Source organism: Ruditapes philippinarum, unplaced genomic scaffold (assembly GCF_026571515.1).
Source record: "Ruditapes philippinarum isolate M1 unplaced genomic scaffold, ASM2657151v2 ctg3038_1_1_1_1, whole genome shotgun sequence".
Lineage (NCBI taxonomy): Eukaryota > Metazoa > Mollusca > Bivalvia > Venerida > Veneridae > Ruditapes > Ruditapes philippinarum.
The window spans coordinates 18,633-44,334 of NW_026853823.1; the positions used below are offsets into that span (position 1 = coordinate 18,633).

The following is a 25,702-nucleotide window of genomic DNA, read 5'->3' on the forward strand; positions in this document are numbered from 1 at the left end:
CGGATTTTTATACTAATTTTTACACACTAGCATGGATCGACGTCTGCTAAACGTATATTAACAATACGGCAGTAATGATAGAAGTATTAATTAGCATGGGAACGTGAAGAAGCCGTCATACCAACATACGGAAGAAACGTGTTCGTGATTTTTATATGTCATTTTTCTTACAACACCGGTTTTTATTGAGTATAGCGTAATAAAATTTGTACGCGACATTTAACGTTGATTTTTTATAAGTTCAAATATGTTTTAAAGGTGAACGGCTCTGATTTTTTCCGTCGATGTAAAATATTTTGCAATAAGACTATATAATTTGTTTGTAGGCTACACATGCGACCAGTGCAGACAAAGATCAGCCGACACGCCTGCTGATCAAGGTCAGCACTATTCACAATCACTATTCAGTCAGTTCATATTTTGATTTTTTTTCTCCCCGAAATGATGAATGGTTTTGTCTAGAAAAATGAAAGATGGGTAAGTCCATTTTCGATATCTAGCGTAGTAAAAGTATACGAATATATACAGTGCACGGTACATGAGGTCAGGACTTCACATGGTAGAGTTACTTCCCCTGGTGGGAAAATCGCCATTTGTAACATATTTTTACAAGACACAACATCACAAGTGAAGTGGCACAATAAACTTTAATTGATAGGTAATTACAAACCCAAAATGTATAAGATTATTTTACTCCTTCATGTATTGCACTTTATCACGGTTCATGCTATATGTATTTCATTGTCAATTTAATCATTCCCTTGGTTATGACATGGAAGTCGTATTGTCAAGTCTTGTGATGTATATCTAGTCACATTTAAAGGTTTTCTGTATTGTTTATTTTCAGACTGTGTTCATTGTGAATAATAAAAAACACAAATAGAACAAGTTCTTATTGATGAACACAGTCCAGTCAAGATGCCTGTCGTTGAATGCCCATTTCCTGGATGCGATTACAAAACCGCTGAGCTGGACGCTGTGATAGTTGCTGCCTTACTCAACACACACACTCGATGACACACACGCCCGCAGTGGCGGCATCAGCTAAAGTGGAAAAGGTGAAACGTCCAACTATCAAAGCAGCTGGCACAAACGAGGACTGGTTGTACTTCGAAAAACGATGGGACGATTACAAAAAAGCCACTCAAGTTTAAAGGCAGTGACTTAATACTACAGCTTCTAGAATGTTGTGAAGAAACGCTTAGGAAAGACCTCACAAGGGCTACTGGTGGAAACCTGACTGGCAAACCTGAAAATGAAGTGTTATCTGCTATTAGGAAACTCGCAGTCAGGGAAGAGAATGCTATGGTCGCTAGACATAAGTTACATGCAATGAAACAAGATCGTGAGGAGACAATACGCAATTTTGGAGCTCGTGTGAAGGGCCAAGCAAACATTTGCTGTTTATCACTTAAATGCCCTAACTGCAGTGCCCAATGTGGACTTCTCCGATGAGGTTATGCGCGATATTGTGACAAGGGGCATCGCAGACCCTGAGATTCAGTTGGAGTTGCTTGGTGATAAAAACCAGAAAATGACACTTGAGGAGATATTCCAATTTGTGGAGGTCAAGGAAGCCGGTAAAGGTCAGCTTCCTCCTTACTTGAGAGCCAGCCGGTGGATGCAGCCTCCAGCTCCTACAAAAAAAAAAAAATGATCAAAAAACAAGAATGAAAAAAAGAAACTAAAGATCCTTGTGGCTACTGTGGAACAAAAAGGTCATGGTACAAATGCACCTGCAAGGATAAGGAAGAATGTATGCCCAGCGTATGGTAAGATTTGGCGACCGCTGTCTTAAACAAAATCACTTTCCTCAGGTCTGCAGGGGTGCTAAGCTAGATGCCAGACAACAAAACACTTTCAGTGAGACAGCTGCTACATTTGACGCGTTGTGTACTATCACAGACTCTTGTTCGATAAGTGAAGAGGGCATTGAAAGATCCCTACGCCTAGAACATCATGCCTATGACAAACTATCTGACACATGGATCAACGTAAATCAAAACCTCAACCTACCATGAATGTTAGTGCGCGTGTAGTGAGAGAAGACTATACTGCCCTCGTTTCGAACTAAATGCAAACCGACCTCTCTCAGCAATCCTTCCTGCTTGGCTGACACAGGCTGCCAGAGCTGCTTAGCTGGCACAAATGTGATAAAACGCCTTGGACTTCGGGAGTCGGACCTTATTCCAGTTACAATGCAAATGCACACCGCAACCAATACTGGTATTAAAATCATAGGCGCCACTGTGCTCCGCATTTGTGCTACAGAGGGGGAAAGGGCTGCTGAGAGTAGACAAATGACGTATGTCACTGATTCATGCGACAAACTATTCCTTAGTCGTGAGGCCTGCACTGAGTTAGGGATCCTTCCCGCCTCTTTCCCTTTCACGGCTCCTACCCCCACCCAGACCGCTGCCATCCAGCAGCAAACATGCTCATGCCCTAAACGCCAATTACCTCCACCACCCCCAGACAAAATACCATTTCAGCACCACAAAGATAATCTTCCCCTCCTAAAGGAATACCTTCTCAACCACTATAGGTCTAGCACCTTTAACACCTGCCCCTCACCAACCTTTACCCATGATTAATGGCCACCAATGAAGCTGATGATCGGACCCACAAGCAGAGCCTGTGGCCCACCATACCCCCATCCCAGTACCAATTCATTGGCGTGAAGCCGTTAAAGCTGGATTAGAACCAAGATGTAAGCCTAGGAGTGATCGAACCCGTCCCTATTGGTGAGCCGGTAACATGGTGCCACAGAATGGTTGTATGCGCCAAAAAGAATGGCGAGCCACGCCGCACTGTTGACCTACAACCCCTAAATGCACATGCAAAGAGAGAGACCCATCATACCCCTTCCCCCTTCCATCAAGCGCGTTCCGTACCACATGGTAAAATCAAAACTGTACTGGACGCACTGGAATGGCTACCATAGTGTACCTATCCGGGAAGAGGATCGTCACTTTACCAAAACATTCATCACACCTTGGGGTAGATACAGGTATCGAACCGCCCTCAGGGCTACATAGCCTCGGGCGATGGCTACACTAGAAGGTACGATGAACTTGTAGCTCACATACCCCAACAAAACTAAATGCATTGATGATGTCCTTCTAAAATGGTCAGACACAATAGAAGACAGTTTTTAACCAAACCGTGCATTGGCTAGATCTATGCGGAAAAAAAAATGGCATAACTCTGAAACCCGGAGAAGTTTACCTTTGCAGAAGATACAGTCGAATTTGCAGGTTTTGAAATTGGTCCCAATTCTGTCAGACCTTGCCAGAGATACCTACAAGCCATATCTGATTTTCCGAAAACCTAAGAATATCACTGATGTCAGATCTTTTTTCGGCCTTGTCAACCAGGTTGCATATGCTTTTAGCATGACAGGGAAGATGGCCCCATTTCGCCACCTCCTCCAACCTAACACCCCATTTCTCTGGACCAAAGAACTAGACACTTTGTTTGAAGAATCCAAAACAGGTCATCACGAGGGAAATCGAAGAAGGGGTTAAGATTTTTGACCCGACTAGACCCACATGTCTTACCACAGATTGGTCCAAGGATGGCATTGGCTTTTGGCTCCTCCAGAAACATTGCAGTTGTCTAAAAACTGAGCCATTTTGTTGTAGCAATGGCTGGAGGGTCACATTAGTAGGTAGCCGCTTTACTCATGCAGCAGAATCACGCTATGCTCCAGTAGAAGGAGAGGCCTTAGCGGTAGCTGACGCACTGGACAGGGCCAGGTATTTTGTCCTGGGTTGCTCTAACCTTATCATTGCTGTCGACCACAAACCACTCCTTAAGCTCTTTGGCGACCGATCATTAGAGAATATATCTAATGCTAGGCTCAGGAACCTAAAGGAAAAAAACCCTCAGGTACAAGTTTAGTATGGTTTACATCCCAGGTGCTAAACATAAGGCCACAGACAGCCTGTCTCGGAACCTACTGGGGACCCAGAACGGCTTGTGCTCACAGACGATATTGCTAGTATCAGCAGCCTAACTCGTATCTCAAACATTGACCTTGCACCATTGAGAGAACCCCGGTATTCTACCTCCGATTCCTCCATTGAGAGCACTGTAGTTTTATCAGCCATTAATTCACTAGACTCCCTTGATTTAAAATCAGTGACTTGGGACAGGGTCAGAACTGCCACAGCCAGTGATAATAATCTGCATACCCTTGTACAACTAATTGAATCTGGCCTCCCGGAGTCCCGAGCAGGATTCCCAGATGCGCTGCAGGAATACTATCAGTTCAGAGACAACCTTCACACAATTGATGGTGTTATCTTATATAAGGACCGCATCATCATCCCACCCCGTCCTCAGACCGGAAGTCCTCAATTCACTCCACTCAGCTCACCAAGGAGTAACTGCAAATGACTGCACGCGCTGAGTCGTCAGTTTTCTGGCCTGGAATAACACCAGACATCACCTCCTTGCGAGCATCTTGCCAACATTGTAACCGCAGCGCACCCTCTAACCCTCGGGCGCCCCCTACGCCCCTGACCTAACCCAGAATACCCATTCCAGTGCTTATGCGCTGAATTTCTTTCAATTTCAAGGGGCACTACTACTTAGTTCATAGTAGACCGTTACTCTGGCTGGCCAAACTGTAGAAAGGGCATCATCAGGTTGCCAAGGCTTGGTTGATACACTACGGCGTACATTCATTACCTTTGGGATTCCAGAAGAGCTGTCTTCGGATGGCGGTCCCGAATTTACAGGCATCGTCACACACGTAATTTCTTACAGCAGTGGGGGAGTGCATCACCGTATCTCCTCGGTAGCATTCCCTCATAGCAATTGTCGAGCTGAAATTAGGCGTGAAGACTGTAAAGCGTTTTACTTATGGCAAACACTAATGCCGACGGTAATCTAGATACGGACCGCTTTCAGCGTGCAATGCTACAGTATCGCAATACACCCGACAGGGACACAAAACTTTCACCGGCAATGTGCGTGTTCGGGAGACCCATTCGCGATTTCATACCCATCCCACCGGGTCGTTTCCTCCCCCACACTACATGGCGTGAGACCTTGATTTACGTGAGGCCGCTCTTAGGAAACGACATATGTTGTCATATGAAATGATTGAGGCTACATACTAAGAGACTCCCCGCACTCCGCATTGGGGACCATGTCCGCATCCAGAATCAGGTTGGGCCCCATCCTCTTAAGTGGGATAAGACAGGTACGATAATTGAGGTGAAGCAATTCGATCAATATGTCATTAGAAGTAGACGGGTCAGGTCGCGTCACATTGAGGAACCGACAATTCCTTAGAAAGTTTATTCCTATTTACCCCAGAGTTCACGCCACTTACTCCCAGACAAGGGCATTCCATTGCAGACATTCATTCATCCGGCCCATATTCATGGGATGCCCTCTACCACAGCCACCCAACTTACCCCAAGCTCACCTGGTGTCACTGAGCCTACACAAACACCAACTACCCATCAGGTCCCTACTTCGGGCATGTCCGAAAAGTCCAACCACCCAACGGACCCCCACCCACAGGAAGACCCAAGTTCCCCACCACTACCAAGTAGTGTTCAGACCGAACCTCCCCCTTCACCTACTACACCCCGACGCTCAGAGCGAATAAAACAAGGAAACCTAAATGGCACAATGATTACGACATGCCATAAGCGTAATCATACCACAGTCAGTGTTCATACGTCATCACCACTAAATTAACCTTAATGATGTTCCAAGTCCACAGGGTGTGTTCATAATAGTGAATTATTTTTACTACGTCAGAACATGTAAACTGTTATTATTGTGTAGTGACATGACATGGGTTTTATTTTTGATACCGTGACTTGATTATTTTAGTGATATATATTGTGTTTCGAGTTTCTTTTTTTCTTTTACAAATTATGTGTCAAAAGGACTTGGGGGGAGATATACGAATATATACAGTGCACGGTACATGAGGTCAGGACTTCACATGGTTAGAAAAAAAGTTACTTCCCCTGGTGGGAAAATCGCCATTTTGTAACATATTTTTACAAGACCCACAAACATCACAAGTGAAGTGGCACAATAAACTTTAATTGATAGGTAATTACAAACCCAAAATGTATAAGATTAATTTTACTCCTTCATGTATTGCACTTTATCACGGTTCATGCTATATGTATTTCATTGTCAATTTAATCATTCCCTTGGTTATGACATGGAAGTCGTATTGTCAAGTCTTGTGATGTATATCTAGTCACATTTAAAGGTTTTCTGTATTGTTTATTTTCAGACTGTGTTCATTGTGAATAATAAAAAACACAAATAGAACAAGTTCTTATTGAAAAAGTAAAGAGTATTGTGAAATAATTATACTATAAGATTAAAAAAAAACACAACTATACAATATCTTTGTCATTATTTTCAAAGCAATAGAAATTATACGCACATGAATTAAATTAAATTCCAATTGGTTTCATTATAATTTTTCTTCAATCTACATAGGCCTCTACGGTCCAATATGACCTTGTGCCAATTCACATAAAAACGTAAATGTCCGAAAAGAGCAAAACACTGTTACTCGCGAATTGGAGGTTTTACTGAATTTGCGAGTCTGTTTTTTTTCCGATTTCAAAACATTCTGGTCATATCTCGGTGGCCCCGGATTACTAATCACTGACACTAATCTCTGCACGGATCAGGGGAAGCAACAGCCGTTTGCCTACATAATTAGTCTTGTAAGAGTTATGCCAAATTTTCGAGATAAGTATCAAAGCACTGAAAGCTCTCAGTAACAAACAAATCTTTAGGTAATATTACTGCATTGTTACATTGCCAGCGATATATGTATTTAGTAGCATTCTTAACATAATTATCCCCCTTTTTTCATTTAAAGTAAAAAGATTTTAAATTCTAATGAAATATTCCGTGATTTTTCTAACAACTAATAGTTGTTTCAGCAGGAGCCTCTTGCGGTCTAACATATATTTTGACTAGCGCCATGTGATTGAAATCGGCGGAAAGGGGTTCTCCAAGCTATTTCATGAGGCAATCCGCAACGAAGTCATACTGATAGGTTAGTGGCGGCAGGCTTCTCCGGCAAATGATGAATATTTACGAAAATAAGTTATTTTACGAAACTATATATACAAAACAATGAATCGTCGCTAAATATGCCTTATATTGCGTTCTGGTTATCCATCATTTGAATCCGACAAATTAGTAGTTGTCGGAGGGCCCACAAAAATGGTGCATTAAAGGAAAGTAAATAGATTTTAGTTACAGACGGATTCACCGGGCGGACTGGGACATATGCCACGCGAGCATTTTGAGATCTTGTTTCTTTGGCTGGCATACAATAATTTATTTTGACGTACAGGGGAGCCTAAAAGCTATTGCACCAGTAAAACTCAATTTAAATCGGACAAATAGGTAAGGTTAAATTCAACCGTAAGGAAAAAGAATCTTAAATCATATCTCATAGATTAATCCCGTCTGTTTATGAACAATGCTGAAATTCTGGAGGAGGTATCTTGTCATTACTGAAAATGGTCACATTTTGGCAAGATATTTGAAAGCAAATACTCATTTTTATATGTATTTATATGTACTGATACACGCTTATCGGTACTAAATATAATGCGTAAAGTAAAGTTCACTCACAAGGGTCAGTCACTAAAAAGTATTCAATTTCGTTTATCCATCGAAATTATTTGAATAAGGTCATTCTAGACAACTGTTCCTTCGAGCAAAAAAATCTTCACTTGAAAATGTTTACCGTATTTTTACAATTGCAACTAAACTTGAAAAACGTCACCGTATTTTTACAGTTGCAACTAAACTTGAAAAAGTTCACCATTTTTTACAATTGCAACTAAACTTGAAAAAGTTCACCGTATTTTTACAATTGCAACTAAACTTGAAAAAGTTAACCGTATTTTTACAATTGCAACTAAACTTGAAAAAGTTCACCGTATTTTTACAATTGCAACCAAAGGGTCTTTATAATCTTAGAAACAAGACGTCAGAAACATAAGCTACTCTTTCTGTACAAGATGGGGCCAAAACACAACGCCATATTTCCGATTTATGTCTGCCCACAGTCGTAAAACGGAACATATCTCTATGCATTTGTTGCTATTGCACTATTGCACTGAAATCGAACAGATAGGTCGGTGACGGTGTATCCAGAAAATTGTATATCTGTACGAAAATACTTACAGAAGAAATCGCCGTGCGGCCCGTGGTTCGGTCTTGAGACTATGATATGTTGTTGTTTTTTTTTATTGTTTTTTTTATCTATTTTGTCTTTTGCTCCTAGTAAAACACCCATTTTCATATTTTCAGACGCCATCCTTCTCGTTACGGATAGGGTCATCTCGTATGATAAACACTTCTGAAATACCAAAGGCTTATGTAGTGCCAGCATTTCTAAATGTTCAAAATGTCGTTTTCAGTAGTCTGCATTTTTTTCATATACAGTAATACACATTTTGATATTGTACGATATATATTATACGGTGGGTTATTTTACGGATTGATGCTTTAAATAAGTCAGATAAGGATTTTTTATTCAGATTTCCGTATCTTAATAAAATACAAACTACGTTAAAATAAAATTTGCGTACACTCAGTGCGGAATTTCGTTATGATTGTTAGTAATATTATTATTGAAACACTACTGCACGTTTGTAACGCCGAGTACATGTTTCGCTAAATATGTATCAATCACTACATTGATTAGTTACAAAAAATTATTAACAAGAGCTTAAAATGCACCAATTGTAATATTCAAAATTGCAAACCCTTTAGAAGTTGTATAAGAAAATGTACGTGTAAGAGGCATAATCAAGAAATACCCGGAATCGTAAAACAATCATGTTGTCTTCATTATGTTAGCTATTAATTGTGAATTACAATGCTTCCTCTATTGAATCGTTAAATATTATTTAGAAAATGTTAGCCTGTACCGTAAACGGCGTAAAGTACGCCTTAAATTACTATGGAAACCCCACATTGGTGCATCTCATAGCACGCTGCGTACGTTGATGTTATAGCACTCAAAGTTAGTTGACATTATTGCACGTGATGTACGTTGACGTTATAGCATGCGACGTACGTTGATATAGCACGAGAAGTACGTTGACATTATTGCATGTGACGTACGTTGACAATATAGCACGCAACGTACGTTGACATTTTAGCGCACAACGTACATTGACATCATAGCACGCGACGTTCGTTGACATTATAGCACGCGACGTACGTTGACATTATAGCACGCGACGTACGTTGACATAGCACGCAACGTACGTTGACATTATGGCACGCGACGTACGTTAATTAACATTTATAAACACACCAAAGTGCATGGTAAAATGATGGCTGTTGTAGAAAATTTGCAGGAACCCCAAAGAACGTCAACTAAAAATTAACATTATGAGCGTTATGTTTTTATGAAATAAAAAGTTTTATTGTTGCAGTGTTTATTTATTTGAAAATGTTGTCATCAAAACGTCCAGAAAACAGTGCTATCATAAACAATTGTTAACACTTCGGAGTGTCCCCAAGATAAAGGAAATCTCATACAAGTAGTTATCCTAACACAATTTTGTTTATATTAATTAATTTAAAGACTTGTCCAAAAGTCTTGGAGACGTTTTATAGAATGTTTGGCCAGTCTTTAATATATACAATGCTCAACCGCCATTTATCACTTAAGATAGCTAGTAGCCTGTATTTTTGTATTTTTTTTTCTTTCTTTGTCTCATATAATACTGCCAATGATACTGTTTATTCAGCTGAGCAAGAAAATATAACTACATTCAACCAGTTGTAAATGACTATCTGATGGTGTGGTTTAATTCAATGTCTTTTCGATAATTCGATGATTTTAGGCTGCCATAAGCTGGATTTCGGTATCCTAATTGCCAGAAATAAATATTGCTACGTTAGATAAGTGCCTAATATATAAAACTTATATTATAAAATAAAAACTACATTGTTTTTGTTTGCTTATACTTGATCCCACTTAAATATATACTGTGTTGCATAAGAAAGTGTGCATTTGGTAACAGTGAGATTTTGTATACTTATTGGCATAATGGGTATCAAAATTTGCAAAATATATTGACTTCACGATGGTTTACATTGGAAATTTGATTTTTATCAGAACTTTGGTTACGTGAAATCAGCTGAAGTGTGAAAAATAAAAGTTGCAGAATTGTGCCTTTTTATAAATGCGTTTTTCCTTCGGATAGTTACTTGAATTTTTCAATAGAACATCATTCAAATGCGTTGCATAAGATATGGCCATGCACTCTCAAACACATTCGTTGATTCATAGAGATGAAGATTAATGGTCACGTATCGAGTAAAAAATAATTAAAATATCACGACTTTGCAATTTTAAATTTTAAGCACTCCGCTATTCGTAACTTAACTTCTTATAATTATCAAATTTAATTACAAATTAAACCATTGTATGGTCATAACATTTCTGCAAATTTTGACAGAAATTTGCTTCTTTTTTGCATTTGTGTGTACAAAGGATTTCTAAGTAACAAAGTGCATGTACACACTTTCTTTTGCAACTGAGTATAAAAATAATAAATATATTGTCATATCTTTGTACTAACCTGGTTTTTGCCCATGCAATTGTTTTTAGATCTTAACATAATTTGTTCAGTTGATTACATAATTTGAAAGGGTATATTTGCAGTTAATATGTTAATTACGAGTCAAGAGTTTGTTAATTAACAGAACATACACATTTATATAACCATTAAATCACTATCAAGGAACGTTGATAGTTTAGTGCAAAATTAATGCAAAAAAAGCTCAAAATAGGTACAGTAATCATTGTAATCCTTCAAAAGTTATGTAAACATTAACAAAAACATCAAAAGCAAAGACCAAAAAATAATAAATAAATAATAAAATAAATAAATAAAGTAGATAGATAAATAAATAAATAAATAAATAAATAAATAAATAAATAAATAAATAAATAAATAAATAAATTAATTAATAAAAGCACCCCCCCCCCAAAAAAAAAACAAAAAAAAACACACACACTAAATGCCGATGTCAATTAAGAAAAACGACATAATGATAATAATAATTAAATGGTAGATTGTTACAGAACATATACAGACTCCCATTGATAGTGGTAATTAGATTTATAATTAATATAATAAGGAAAGTTAGATAGAGACAAGAATGAAATAAGCAAGAGACAAAACAATTGTTTGCTCTCAATCATTTTCTTGGATAACGTGTTTAGTTAGATATGGAATTGCCGCTCTCGGGTAACAGAAGGAGGAATTTGAAACTGTAAAATAAGTAAACGGATACGTAACATTGATGATAAATATATAACGAAGTTGTTTCAAAATCAAAATACAGTTTACGACACATACATAATTGGATTATTCTTGTTTGGAAATCTATTTTCAAAAATGTTTCTTTACATGGTTCTTGCTATCCAAATAGGATTAGGCCATACTCTAAGTGAGCCGATTTGCTCTAAATTCCATTACGAAGAACAAACATGAAAGAGTGACGTACGTTTGGAATTTGAAATGGAAAAGTATAAACCTGCTTTGGAAGATGTTCAAAAACTAGCGAATAATATTTTACTCAAAGATGAACAAAACCATACCGATTATATCAAAGATAGGATAGATGAAAAACTGAAAGACTTGGAAAAGAGATGGGAAGGTCGTCTGCAACAGGTGAAGACTGAAATAGGTATGGTATATCAACAACTTAATTTCATTTTTTTTACAAAAGCAAAAATAAAAATGTGCAAAAGTAATTTCATTTCTTTAGAACTACAGCAATACCGAGATAATTTATGGAATGGAAAAATATTTTAATGTTGTTATAAGTGTGATTTTCTTTGATATATTTAAATGATATTAGCAAAGCAGGTAACGAGTATTACATAATGCACGTTCAGACACATTTCGAGCTCGTTCAAACGCAAGCTATTTATTTTACATTTGGTCTTCAGATCAAGTTAAAGAGTTTCACAATAACCATACAGATTTAATTAGAGAAAAGATAGATGAAATACTGGAAGACATGGAAAACAGATGGAAAGGTCGACTGCAAAATCTAAAGAATAAAATAGGTATTGTCGTTTTAGCAGTTAATGTTAAAAATATGTTTTCTTGATAACAACAAAAAATGAAAACGTCTCAAAAGCAATTTTCAATTTCCATTTTGAACTTACGAAACAGTTACATAATATAAGAAACGGAACAATATTAATAAGGTTGTTATAATTATGATTTTTTCCCAATATTTAAATCATATTTGAAAAAGATAAATAAGTGATCTCATATACATTACGGGCTCTTTTAATCGCAATTTATTTAATTCACATTTTACATTTAGATCAAGGTAAAAAATCGCAACAAAACCATACAGATCATATCAGAGTTAGGATAGATGAAAAACTGACAGACATGGAGAAGAGATGGGAAGGGCGACTGCAAAATATAAAGACTGAAATAGGTATTTTAGATATAGCAGATAATGTTAACAAAACTATTTTTTGATAAAATGTAAATGTAGCAAAAGTAATTTTCAATTTCTATTGAGAACTAAAAAAATTGTTACATAATATATGAAACGGTAAAAGAGATAATAAGATTGTTTTGATTTTGATTTTTTTTTTTGATATGCAAGAGAAAAATAAGTACTATTAGATACATTACGGGCTCTTTCAACCGCAAGCTGTTTATTTTACATTTTTGCATTTTTAGATCAAGCTAAAGAATCTCAACAAAATCATACAGATTATATTAGTCAAAAGGTAGATGGTAAACTGGAAGACATGGAGAACAAATGGGAAGGTCGACTGCAAAATATAAATACTGAAATAGGTATTGTAGATTTAGCAGATAATGTTAAACATACTATTTTCTTGATAACAACGAACATGAAAACGTAGCAAAAGTAGTTTTCAATTTCTTTTCAATTTCTATTTGAGAACTAATGAAAAAGGTACATTATATATAAAACGGAAACAAATGATAACAAGGTTGTCTGATATTTATATTATATTTGCAAAGGAGAAATAGATTAGTACTATCAGATACATTACGTGCTCTTTTAAACGCAATTTATTTAATTCACATTTAACATTCAGATCAAGGTAAGAAATCGAAACAAAACCATACAGATCATATCAGAGTTTGGATAGATGAAAAACTGACAGACATGGAGAAGAGATGGGAAGTCCGATTCCAAAATATAAAGACTGAAATAGGTATTGTATACCAAACACCTCATGTTAACAATACTCTACAACAACAAAAATGAAAACATGACAAATTAAAGTGATTATTATTTTAAAAATATGATATCTGGAAAATAATTAATCATACTTAAAAGTAAATTCTTAAACCCCAAGGGCTATAATTAGACACTAGGCATGAAAGTCATCAAGGAGTTCTTAAACTAATAAATAGTGAATGATTTGGGCCTATAGTACTAAGATTTGGTACAGAGAATATCCATGTCTATCTGATGGCACATAATGATTTTGAGGTATGTTGGTCAAAGTTGATGTTACTGTAGCCTCAAGTTCTAAAAGTTTGTTTAACCCAAACTAGAATAATCTAAGGATTTGGTATGAAACTAGGTCGTGCCAAATGTATGGCTTCTGTGGATTGTTTGGTCAGTTGGTCAAATGACAAGATTACCATTGCGTTCTACACTAAAGATTTGTTTATCAGTAATTAGAGAAAGCTTTGGCCTTTTTCCCTTAGATTTTGATTTCTTTGTTATTATATTTGAAATGCATGAACATCCATTGCGAATTGTATTCACGGAACAGTCGGTTTTGGTAACAAGTCCTCTTAACAGTTTTTATTAGCCTACTGTAATTTATCCAATATATACAATTATGACGGGTTAGTGACTCTAGGTTCATTTGAATGTATTTCTAAATTAAATCCAGGTGTATTAAAGACAGCTATTTCTTTCACTGCTACACATCCACCAACAAGGAATCCACAGGAGGGCGATACGATCATATTTACAAGAAAAATGCATGACACAGCACAAGCATACGACACCGGAAGCGGCAAGTTTAGAGCTCCATTAGCTGGAACATATCTTTTTAACGTTCAACTTTGCTTGGAACACGGTAAGAGTTATCTGCATTACTCAATAATTGCTGGGTCTAGGGAACTGACACAAACGCTTCTTCATGATTACGAAGAAAGGTTCTGCAATAGCGCAACGGCCATCGCGCGTCTTGCAAAGTATGACTATGTGTATGTTAAAGTGACGGCATCAATAACAAATTCTTTAAAGGATGAACAAGGTGAGCGTTGTCATTTCAGTGGAGTTTTATTAAACACCTTATAGCAAAATATAGCAACGTAAAGTGAGGAAAGTGACATTACGAACGGATTCTACCAAGAGATTACAAACGTAAAGAAAACTAATTTATGAAACTGACTATCCTGTCTTGAGTGAAATAACTTTACATCAATGAGAATAGAAAATTTTAAAATGCAGGGCATTTTTGTAAAGGATGAATGTTGCAAAATAATATATATTCACATTTTCATCTATTTAATTTGATTGTCATTCATGCATAACCAAATATATATACATGTATACTATTATAATGAAACCTTATCCGTGTTTTGTTTCTTTTACTTATTAATATCCCAGTATAACTTTGCCAGGGAGTTTGAGATAAATTACGTTCATCTTATATAGCCTATATAACAATTATGAAATACACCGAATAGTTCGAAGTGTACCCAGATGGAAATAAATTTTGCATTTGGTTACTTGAAAATTCTTTGTACATATATAATCAAAATTTGCAGAAATGTACTGATTTTAGTGGTTTTGATTGTACAAGTTTATTGAAATTTGTTAATTATAAGAATTTAAGTGTCGTGTAAATAGCGGAAGGGTGAAAAGTAAAAGTTGCTGAGTTGTGCTGTTTTTTAACGCTTTATGTTTCGTTACGTGGCTTAATCAGTACCTGTTGAGTTCATATCATCTATGGATCAGTAAAGATGTACGAGACTACATGGACCTGATGTTATGTCATATGAATGATTAAAAAAAACAAAGACAAAAGACTCATTTACAAAAAGGCACAATCTTTCATCCTTCTGTTTTTGTCATAAAATATTGTAGAGTGCAGCATCTATTTATTACGACCACGGATTTAATTTAATCTGTTTTCTCTATTTATTCAATTGTATCCACCCAGTTTAATCTCTAAGTTATGTGAGCAAAGTCTTAAACGGGAAAACGTTTTCTTAATTCACCATTTGGTTTTTTATCCAAGCCTAATTTATTACAAAAAGTTTCGATAGTAATCAAGTTTACATGTATTATATAAATTTTCTCCCAACTATTGAATGAACTGGTCTTGTAATGACCTTTTTAACAAAGGTAAAAAACGAGAGGAGTAACGAATTGAAAGGAAATTATGATATTGATAATTAGATTATCAACGTAATGAGGTAAACTAAACACAAAAGATAAATGTAATCATAAGATAATTGTGGTTATGTTTGTTTTTGAATAAGTGTATTCGAGTATACGTATATATAGAATTAGCGCGATTTGGTTATAAAACGCGCAACAATAGACTATAATTATAGATATATCAAAAAGTAAATGGGCACGTTTATACATTGAGACAAAATTGTCCAAAACCAAAGTACAGATAACAATACATTCATTGGATTGGATCATTAATTGACTCGATTCTACTTGTTTAGAATACTTTACAAACTGTTTCTTCAAATGTGTCTTCTTTTCTATGAAGTATTTGGCAATGCTCCATGAGAGCCGAATTTCTTTACATTCAGTTACGAAGAGCGAACATAGAAAAGTATAAATCTGCGTTGAAAAATGTTCAAGAACTAGCGAACAATATCATAGACAAAGGGGAAGAATACAGAATATATCAGAGATATGATAGATGAAAAACTGGAAGACATGAAAAAAAGATGGGAAGGTTGACAGCAAAATGAAAAGACTGATTTAGGTATTTACACATACTGTATATGTTCGTCGAAAACTTTTAAAATTGCAAAAACAATATTTATACAACAAAAGAAAATGAAAACTTGATCAAAGACTATTGCTATCACTGCAACACATCCATCAACAAGGAAGTCAAAGACTCGCAATACGATCATTTTCACAAGAAAAAATGCATGATACACAAGCGGCGTCGCGTCAGGCGCTATCAATCAATCAGGAGCTGCTGCTGCGCTACCTAGCTAGAGATTTAACTATAAAAAAATGCAAGGCTCATTGTGCTAGTCAAAGAAACATGTTCTAAAGCGAATCACGTGCATGCCAATCCCGACCTTGTATCTGAAGCCATGACTATTTTCTATTTACTGGGCCCGAAGGAAGGCCTCGGAGCTATAGTAAAAGAGTCATTTTGCAATGAAAAATCAGACCAATGTGATAATGATGGTGGGGCTACGGAAAATGTGTATTTTGACGAAAAACATAGTATGTTATATTAGTAGGTACAACTGCTAGAGCCTATGTCAAGCTGAAACTTTACGTCAACACGAACTTGTATTACTGTGCAATTGGGACTCAATATATAGATATAAACTATACGTAGATTTCTTATATTTACAGATGGAATAGCCCCGTGAATTGGAGCATATGGCACGCGGGCATTTTGAAACATTGACTCTTGTGCCAGCACAGTGTGTTTTATATTGTCGTATCATTGAGCTATGGCAAAAGCAAATTTGTATTGAACTCTGACAAAATGATAGGTTGAATCGTTTAGAAAAATATTTGAAGGGATAATTGACTTAATGAAAGAAAAGCCGTATCGAGTGTTTAATTTCCAGGACTTGCCGTGCGGATTGGTACCTATGCCCATCCGGCAATTTGCGGCCTTTTTTCGAATGCCCTTAATGATGAGCGTCCATTCTATTGATGCAGCAAATTTGCTTTGAAATCGGACAAACTAGTAGATGACAGGGAGTTTCAAATACAATGTATTTTTGGATAACATTCTTATCAAAGGAATGAATCCATGTCACATGTGTAATTTGTGGACGTATTTTTCTGCTCCAGCACAATGTTTCTCACATTCCAGTTAAGGAACATATATAAGCTATTTCACCAAGATTGAATTCGAACAAATCAGTTGGTGACGGTGGGCTTCGGAGCATTATTTTTTTTTTTTAGGAAAATGCGTAGATTTTATATATCTATAGAAGGAATCGCACGCATACTGGAGCATATGCCACAGGGGCATTTTGTCAAATATATTATAAAGAATATTGAGCCACTTTGGGCAAGGGAGGTAAATATTGCAGGAAACTATCTATAACAAACTACGAGTAACTTGACAATGTCGTTGTTTAATAAATAGTATAATGTCATTTTATACTCTATACAAAGACACACTTTTTTGCATGCAAGAAGCACATTTATGCTGTAAACATAACAGATTTCAAGTATTTACACTGTTTGTAAATTATCAGTATATATAAACAATTTAAGTATCAAACATAGTTAAACATAATTAACCGACAATGCTATTTAAACATTATCAAAAAGTCAAAATGTGTCTATATTACAAGCAATCCATTATAACCACTTACAGAATGTTAATGCAACAGTCTTTAGGAGAATTGCCTTAATATTCTCCAAAAATGTCGTCTTGAAAAAAAAAACTATAGTTTTTAGTTGGGACGTAGTCCCAACTAGTGCACTTACAAACCCGAAATTTCCAACCATACAGGGTAACGCCCACTGCTGTGACGTTTCATCGCCACTCTATATGCTATATTGTATTCTAACATATCAACGTAAGCTGAATTCATAGTAATCACCCGACCATGACCGACGCATAACCGCCGCAAGTGAAAAATAGTGCTCTGAATTTCTGAAAACTTCGATTTATTGCGAACAGAAGAGGAGACAAGAAATTTATTTTTTGAAAATAATGTGCAATTGAGCTTGAATACGGTATTAGAAACGTAGCGGATACAATTTGAAAGGTCACATAATTCTATGAATGGGATAGTAAATTAATTGGGTCATAGTGCTTGGCGGCTTGCAATATTTAACTTACTCATCCGCCTTATCATCACATTTTTTTGTATTATATTCCAGAAATTTTTGAAAAAGACATTATTTATCGGATAAATTTTGTAGTTTATAATTGCAAAGTGGATATTGGAATAGAATTAGCCAGAGATGTAGATAATCTATTCGTCTCTGAATTAGCCGATAATTAGGTTAAATGAATCCGACAACTTCCGGTATATTTTTTGACCTACTTCACGAGCATAATTATCAGCCTGTTAAGCTCATAAGGTAAGTTATAAAGCAAAATATGTTATGAATTTGATGAATAATAATATTAAGTTTATTTATTGATGCCAATTTGTTTCCGAGGACTAAAACTTTCGTAAATAATTTCGAAGTAATTTGGAGATCTCGAGTCTTTCGTACCCAAGACATTTCGATCATACTTGGACTGCAAATCGACAGATTTTACAAATTGATATTACACCCCAGCAAACACATGACGTTAAAATAACGTCGGATTAATGTTAGATTTTGGTCACGACGTCGGCGACCAAAATATGACGTAAATCTGACGTTAAAATACCGAAGTCTAATAGACGTTTCTTTTTGACGTCGTACTAACGTCAGGTTATGGTCGGTGTCCTGACGGTAGGTAAAAAAAAAAATAATAATCCTTATTCGCTGTTGTAATCATTTAAACTTTTTTTCAAATGTTATTTGGATTACAAATGAAGTGTTCTTATATAAATACAGACCAAGATCGCGGCGCTGCAACCTAATAAAACATATAGGTGGCGCTGTATATACGCAAGTTACATGTGTTATTGTTATGAAATCTATTTATAGCCACAGATCTGTTTACAAGTTCCAATCATTTAACGTTGTAATATTATCATTTGTGGTACATTATATGTATCAAAATTACGAGTTTTTAATAGTGCTTTAACATTTAATCATAGTGACAGAAAAGGGAAAGAAAACATAATTAACCTTTAATTCGAATCTAAAGTCACGTGGATGGAAATTCAAATTCGTAGGCGTTACGTTTTGGCTGTCGGTCAGGAATTGGGATGCATTGATAAGTGAATATTATAGATTTTCTTGAACAAAAAGGTCAGTTCAATTTATTTAGATTTATTTCTACTTTGTATTTGATAAATAATTGCATGATTGCAAGCACTCTTAAATTTAATTATCATTATTTGAACAGCTGAAGTAAAATGTCACACAAATTCGCGATAATGTCTAATAATAAATCTTTTTAAAATTGACATGTTTTAACTCTGCTTTTGAAGAGTTTATAATATGCCTTTCAGTACTACCAAAGAGACGTTTCTGTCCCAAATAACCCAAAACGTTCCGGTCCCAAATAACACAAGACGTTTTGGTTCCAGACATTTCGGCATTAAATCTTTAATTTAAAACTATGAAATATTTAGGGCTCGCGTAACTGTTCTATTTCAAACGTAGAATATATACATAAGTTAGAATATAATTTTCTTTTCAGGTAGTTAAAGTGTTGGACATGCTCTCAAAGGTCGGAGGGACGGAAACACGTGAATATGTAAAAAGAAACATATGAAAGTAAGATTTTTGTAAATTCTATTACATACTTTAATCCATACTAAACTGGAGTTTAAAAGCGGCTTTTTAAATGTTCAGTATTTATGTTTACTTTTAATTTTTGTTAAAGCTCTCTTATAAAAAGTTGGCGAAATTGTTCATTAAGTTAAGATAACCATGAAAACATTTTTGCTTGTTATTTTTACATTTTTCATAAATTTCTCTTTTTTTCAGTGAAAATGATGTCACACACGCTATTGGGTGCTACAAACGCTACATATCTTGCGGACAGACGAGGGGTGCTGAAAGAAGGTCATATCTTAAAGCATCACATCTCAAAATTCGTGCTAATTCTCATGGATATCTAAAAGTATAACTTTGTGAAGTAACTAAAAGGCAGCAATTTATACATTACTGACAATTATCAAAGGAGGTCAAAATATGCAAAATGACACTAAATGTTTTAGAAATGCTGTAGAAATATAGTTAAAGTACTGAAAATCTGTCATAAATTGCTTGAAACATTATTATCAGAATCTTTTAACTTTTCTTAAAATTATAATATTTTCATTGTTTTATTTGATAAGGCAAACTTTGATAGAAATGTGCATACATTGTTTTGTTCTTTATAAATATTTGTACATGTTTTCTTAGTTTCATTTATGTCATTGTTTTTGTAATACTTTTTGTTTTGTAATTAACTTATTTTATGTTTTATTTTGTTTAATTTATGAAAATTATTTAACCTTGCAGAATTTACTAAAATTGTATGTATCAGCTTAAAATTGCAACTTTTATCTTAAATTAAAAAAGCATGAAACATATTTTTGCTTTTAGTTTTCTGTTATACATTTCATTTCAGGGAAAGTTACTTAATAGAATGAGTTACATTAAATTAGATCAAATCAGGATTAGCAAGAAAATATTTATGACGTGGTGAAACAAAAAGGATTAGGGGAATGATAAGATGAAGGTCAGAAAATGATCAGATTTAGGGCAGAAAAGGGTTAATATTTAGGTCGGAAAATGGTCAGATTGAGGTCGGAAAATGGTTAGAAACTGGTTAGATTTAGGTCGGAAAATGGTCAGATTGAGGTCGGAATATGGGCAGATTGAGGTCGGAAAATGGTTAGATAATGGTCAGATTTTGGTCAGAAAAAGGTTAAATAATGGTTAGATTCTGACGTCTACCTGACGTCAGATTATTACGTCAAAAAAACTTTCAAATCCAACCGTTTTTCCGACCGTCATCCGACGTCAGAACCTGACTTAAATCTGACGTCAGTATGACGTCTTGTGTTTGCTGGGACAGATGTCTGCCTTTACAGGAAAACCGGCATATATGCCTACAATTTTTTGGTCTTGTCACGGCCAAATGGGGCACATTCTTGAATATTTCAGAATAATTTTATTTTGACCTTTATAAATTATTATATCCATATCTATTTAAAGTCTAGCCATTTCATTTTGGGTCATCTTTTTACAATTTGAATAATTATTCTGGAAAAACAAAGTGCGCAAATGATCTAAAGGTTTGTACAAAGATTAGTGTTCTAAACATTCATCAAATGGTACATTTATCTGGAAAAAATATTTCAGTTCCATCATGACAAAATACCTCAATGGAACCCCTTTAAATTGAATTACACTTTTTTTAAATGTATGGGTAAATTCCATTTTCAGTGGTTGAAATTTTTCCTCTTTTCTCATTAATCAAGCTATAGTTTCCCATTTATAAAGCCACAGGTTGTTTTGAAAGTTGAAAAAAAAATCACTGCCACCTTGATAATTGTTAACCTGAAAAATCTTCAGGCACTTAAAGGATTTGAACTCCAGACCTCTTGATTACAAGGCAGACACACAACCATGTCGCGAAAATGTCAACACAACAGCAAGACTGTTGGAAATGATCTATACCTGTTCTCAATACATGGTTGAAGTAATTTATCAGTGTTTAAATTAGACATTTTATATGATTTAACAATTTTTGACACTACTGATATTCACATTTTTTTTCACAAATCTACATGTAAAAAATAAAGATCATAATAAAATGATAGAACATTTCTATTTTAGTGGTAATACTGTGGAGTAATATGAAGAAATATTATTAATATTTTATTATCATAAATTTTTTCAAATTTTAATTATGTCATTACATGCTGTACACAATCATATTATTGTGTAAACATATATATACATTGTATAGACACATATATACATTGTATATACACACACTAAGAGAGTAGTATTAGATGAATTTGAAAATGAAATCTCTAAATTGATATTTTCAGGGAAATAAAAGATCATTTACTTTAATATTCACTTGGAAAGGCTGGTACATGTAGCTAGAAAAAAAGTACAGTATAAGATTAAACAAAGACTAGAAGATTATTACAAACAACAGGTACTTATATAATATTTAATGTATATTTCACAAAACCAAAACTGTTTTCCAAAAAAAAATTAATGAAAACAATATTTGACCTAGAGTCATAAGATTGACAGAACAGTGGCGTGTGGGGGCATCCGTGTCCTATGGACACATTTCTAGTTTCACTTATTTACTATGTAGAAATTTTTGTGAACGCAACTCCTCTTAAACCGGATGGCAGATTTTGCTTAAACTTACAGGGATGAACAAAACCTTCAGGTGTAGATGGTAGTAAAGGAAAGAATTTTTGCTGTGACCAAAATTTTACAGAATTATGGCCCCTTTTGTTGATTTTTTCACGATAATTAGCCTATGTAGAAATTTTGTGAATGCAACTCCTCTTAAACCGGATGGCAGATTTTTGCTTAAACTTCCAGGGATGAACAACCTTAATGGTGTAGATGGTAGTAAAGAAAGAAATTTTTGCTGCAACCAAATTTAACAGAATTATGGCCCTTTTTGATTTTTTCATTAATATGCTATGTAGAAATTTTGTGGAACGCAACTCCTCTTAAACCAGATGGCAGATTTTGCTTAAACTTCCAGGGATGAACAACCTTAATGTGTAGATGGTAGTAAAGGAAGAAATTTTTGCTCGACCAAATTTTAGAGAATTATGGCCCTTTTTTGATTTTTAGTTTTCAACTTGTGGCACATGTAGTTCCAAAAAAAATTTGACCTAGAGTCATAAGATTGACAGAACAGTGGCTTGTGGGGGCATCCCCGTGTCCTATGGACACATTTCTAGTTTTCTTCTTAGTGTGCCTTTATTGCTAAGATCTATTTAATTGACAGACTGTTTTTAAAGTTTGAAGGGATTAATCTTTGAAACATTCAGATTGGTTATTAAACTAACCATTATTTACTTTATTTGTAGCCAATAAGTAATTATACTTTAAATTGTATGCCGTCGAAAAACAAATTAATTGTATATACTGTCTGAATTGTATACACACCAGTCTCTCACAACGCATTACTCACCCCAAATGAGGGTAAAAAAACTCTGACATAAAGAAGTCTGCGTAGGGATGACAATTTTATTAATAAAACACAATATATTGTTCATTGCTCATTTTTTTTCAGAGTTTAATATTGCAAGTGCAAATTTGATAGTTCCACTGTGTTACTATGTATTAAAATATTCAAAACTACTTTCACTTTCGGTTTTAATTTAAACTAACAATTGACGAAATACGAAGTGTTGAACGAATACCAATAAAGGATTGTCAGAAGGAGTGTTTTGCGCATGTTTTGAGTAAAAATGATGTAAAGGCTATTACACCCCAACAGAGTATGGAAAAAGTTTAAATTTTCAAGTGGCCTGATTTCCGTTTTGTTCTATCACTTCGGTGTTAAAGCCGCCATGTAAAAAGTAGTGCGTTCATCATGCTTAGAGTGGTTTCACACAGGTCAGTAAGACCGGTGTACACAATGTACTGTCTGCACATATGTGTCAGAAAAAATATCACAAAAAAGGAATTTAGTATTACTATGAGTATTTATTAAAGAAAATGTATTTCAAAATATTTAAATAGTATTATTGAAAGTCATTTTGTATGACAGACACACAAATCTAGTGCTCTGCATTATAAATGTAAGAAGAGACAAATAAGATAAGCATTTTTTTGCAAATTATTGCACACTTCATATAATTTTTATTGCTTTTTTTTAAGGTGGACATGTGTCACTGTCAAGCGAATGAAGATAAGCAATGCACACTCGGTTGGAATCTCCCAGTTTCCAGATGTAGTGATTCATAACTGGTATAGGCCCACCATTTAACACTTTGGACTAGTTGGAGTCATTTTTAGAGGGCTAGTCTGAATTTGAATCCCTCTGTCAATAGGTAAAGGCCCCAGTCATGAACATTTGTGGTTAAAGGAAAATGTTAAAAACTCGGATTTCCCCACATTAACCAATCATTACTTTACCTTATATTCAGTGCGGGTAATGTGGAAATTGGTTACTTTCTGGAACGGAGCCTGTCAATTAATTTTAATTTTTTAGCTTGTTAGTGTTATCGTCGGACAGTTGTGAAATAAAGACAATCGCAGTTTGACTGTAACAAGTTGCCTAAAGAAGTATGGTCGAAATCTTAACAGTTATTTCGCTGGATTTTTGGTAGAGAAACCCAGAATTCACCTTTGTTTACACGCATACGCTTGGAAACGTCCGGAAAACGACATGCAATGACATTTCAGTGAAATTTGGAAACTTGCTTCGTATTTTGGAGCCCAATTTTTGTAGGTGAATTTTCGATGAAGTAAAGGTGGTTTATTGATAGGATACATTATTCCTAGAGACAACCACAAAAAGTAAATATGGATCTGGTGTATTTTTAACCCGAACCAGTTCTTGTTTGTTTTGCATTATATTTATTCTCCTCGTTAGGGACCTTTATTTCTTTATATATTAGTATTATGAGCGTATATGGGTAAATGTGGTATATAGTGCCTGTGGTTTTTATCATGTATCAGCTTGCCGTAATTATAAGTAATAAACCTTTGAGAATTGAAACTATGAGAATAAATTGTTGTTATAAGTCCCCTTATTATTTTTCATTTAAAGTAGGGGGACTAAAGGCGACCCATTTCTGTATTGTCAAATGAAAGTCCTTGTGAAGTTTTGCTATTAACTAAAAGGTACAAAAGTAAGGTTTTTCATTCATTACTTGGGTATCTGATATAGAACTATACACAATTTAAGCATGTTATTAAATTTTATGCTCCAAAGGGATGAGAAATAAGTTTGCGGCTTAACTCAGTCTGTCGGTATGGACTCAGTAATATTATGGAGTAAATATCTGTGTTCATTCCATACAGACTTTATACTTTGTGGGGAAAAAAGGTTGCTTCAATGTGAGGAAAATATGTTGTTTAACAGGTGTTATCTTGAGATTTTAGTTGATAAAGGAAAAAAAACATAAGTTCTGAACTTAGGAAGACATTTGTCCTTCACACTCTGCCGAAATATGAATATAACTAGATATGTTATTTGAAGGGAATTTTATGTAAACTTCACAAAGTGATAGAGACTTTTAAGAGGAAGGTGCAATGTTTCAAGAAACATAACTCGTAGCCTTGCTTCATGTTTTTAAAATTATATTCCCTTAAGTTTTAAAAAATGCTTATTCCAAACTATCACTGAATCTACATCAACCCTTGGAACGACTCGAATTTTTCCAATGTGTCAAAGAACCCATAACTCCATTCCTTTTAGTTTTTAAAGCTTCACCTGTCACAAAGTGACAGGTCGAGCTTTTGTGATCCCTTTTCGTCCGGCCGTAAACTTTTACTTTAAAAAATGACAATCTCCTCATTAAACCACTAAGCTAATTTCATCCAAACTTCACAAGAATATTCCTTTGGCCTGTCACCTTTAAAAATTTGTGCAAAGAATTTAATTTTCCATGACTGAACTCCGGGGCTTTTGCCATGGGGAAACCGAAAGAAAAAAACTTTTAAATATCATCTTTTTAAAAAACCCTAAGAGCTAGAGTTAGATATTTGGCTTGAAACATCCTTAGTGTAGTGTCTACCAAGTTTGTTTAAATAAAAGCCCTGGGGTTCAAAATTGGCCCCACCCAGGGGTCATTGATTTACCTATGTGCATATAGAATAAAAACTTTATAAAATCTCTCCTTTTAAAGAACCC

At 35.0% G+C, this 25,702-nt stretch overlaps 2 protein-coding genes and 2 long non-coding RNA genes across 4 annotated transcripts in view; 3 read left to right on the top strand and 1 right to left on the bottom strand.

Moving 5' to 3' along the window:
* The first annotated feature begins 512 nt into the window (after positions 1-512).
* On the top strand, positions 513-888 carry LOC132738067 (uncharacterized). The gene is made up of 2 exons (XR_009626815.1): positions 513-658; positions 848-888. It is a non-coding gene; the product is annotated as an uncharacterized LOC132738067 (long non-coding RNA).
* Positions 889-11,564: 10,676 nt separating this feature from the next.
* On the top strand, positions 11,565-14,689 carry LOC132738066 (uncharacterized). Its single transcript, XM_060725492.1, has 6 exons — positions 11,565-11,733; positions 11,999-12,118; positions 12,385-12,504; positions 12,756-12,875; positions 13,142-13,261; positions 13,955-14,689. The coding sequence occupies exons 1-6, from the start codon at positions 11,565-11,567 to the stop codon at positions 14,365-14,367; spliced, it is 1,062 nt and encodes a 353-aa protein (XP_060581475.1). The 3' UTR covers positions 14,368-14,689.
* Positions 14,690-17,357: 2,668 nt separating this feature from the next.
* Positions 17,358-25,702, bottom strand: part of LOC132738070 (uncharacterized) — a 47,416-nt gene continuing 39,071 nt past the window's right edge. The window contains exon 7 of the transcript XR_009626817.1: positions 17,358-17,690. The gene's annotated coding sequence lies outside the window, so the exon portion shown is untranslated. The remainder of the gene's footprint in view (positions 17,691-25,702) is intronic.
* On the top strand, positions 18,561-20,236 carry LOC132738068 (uncharacterized). Its single transcript, XR_009626816.1, has 3 exons — positions 18,561-19,164; positions 19,559-19,635; positions 19,849-20,236. It is a non-coding gene; the product is annotated as an uncharacterized LOC132738068 (long non-coding RNA).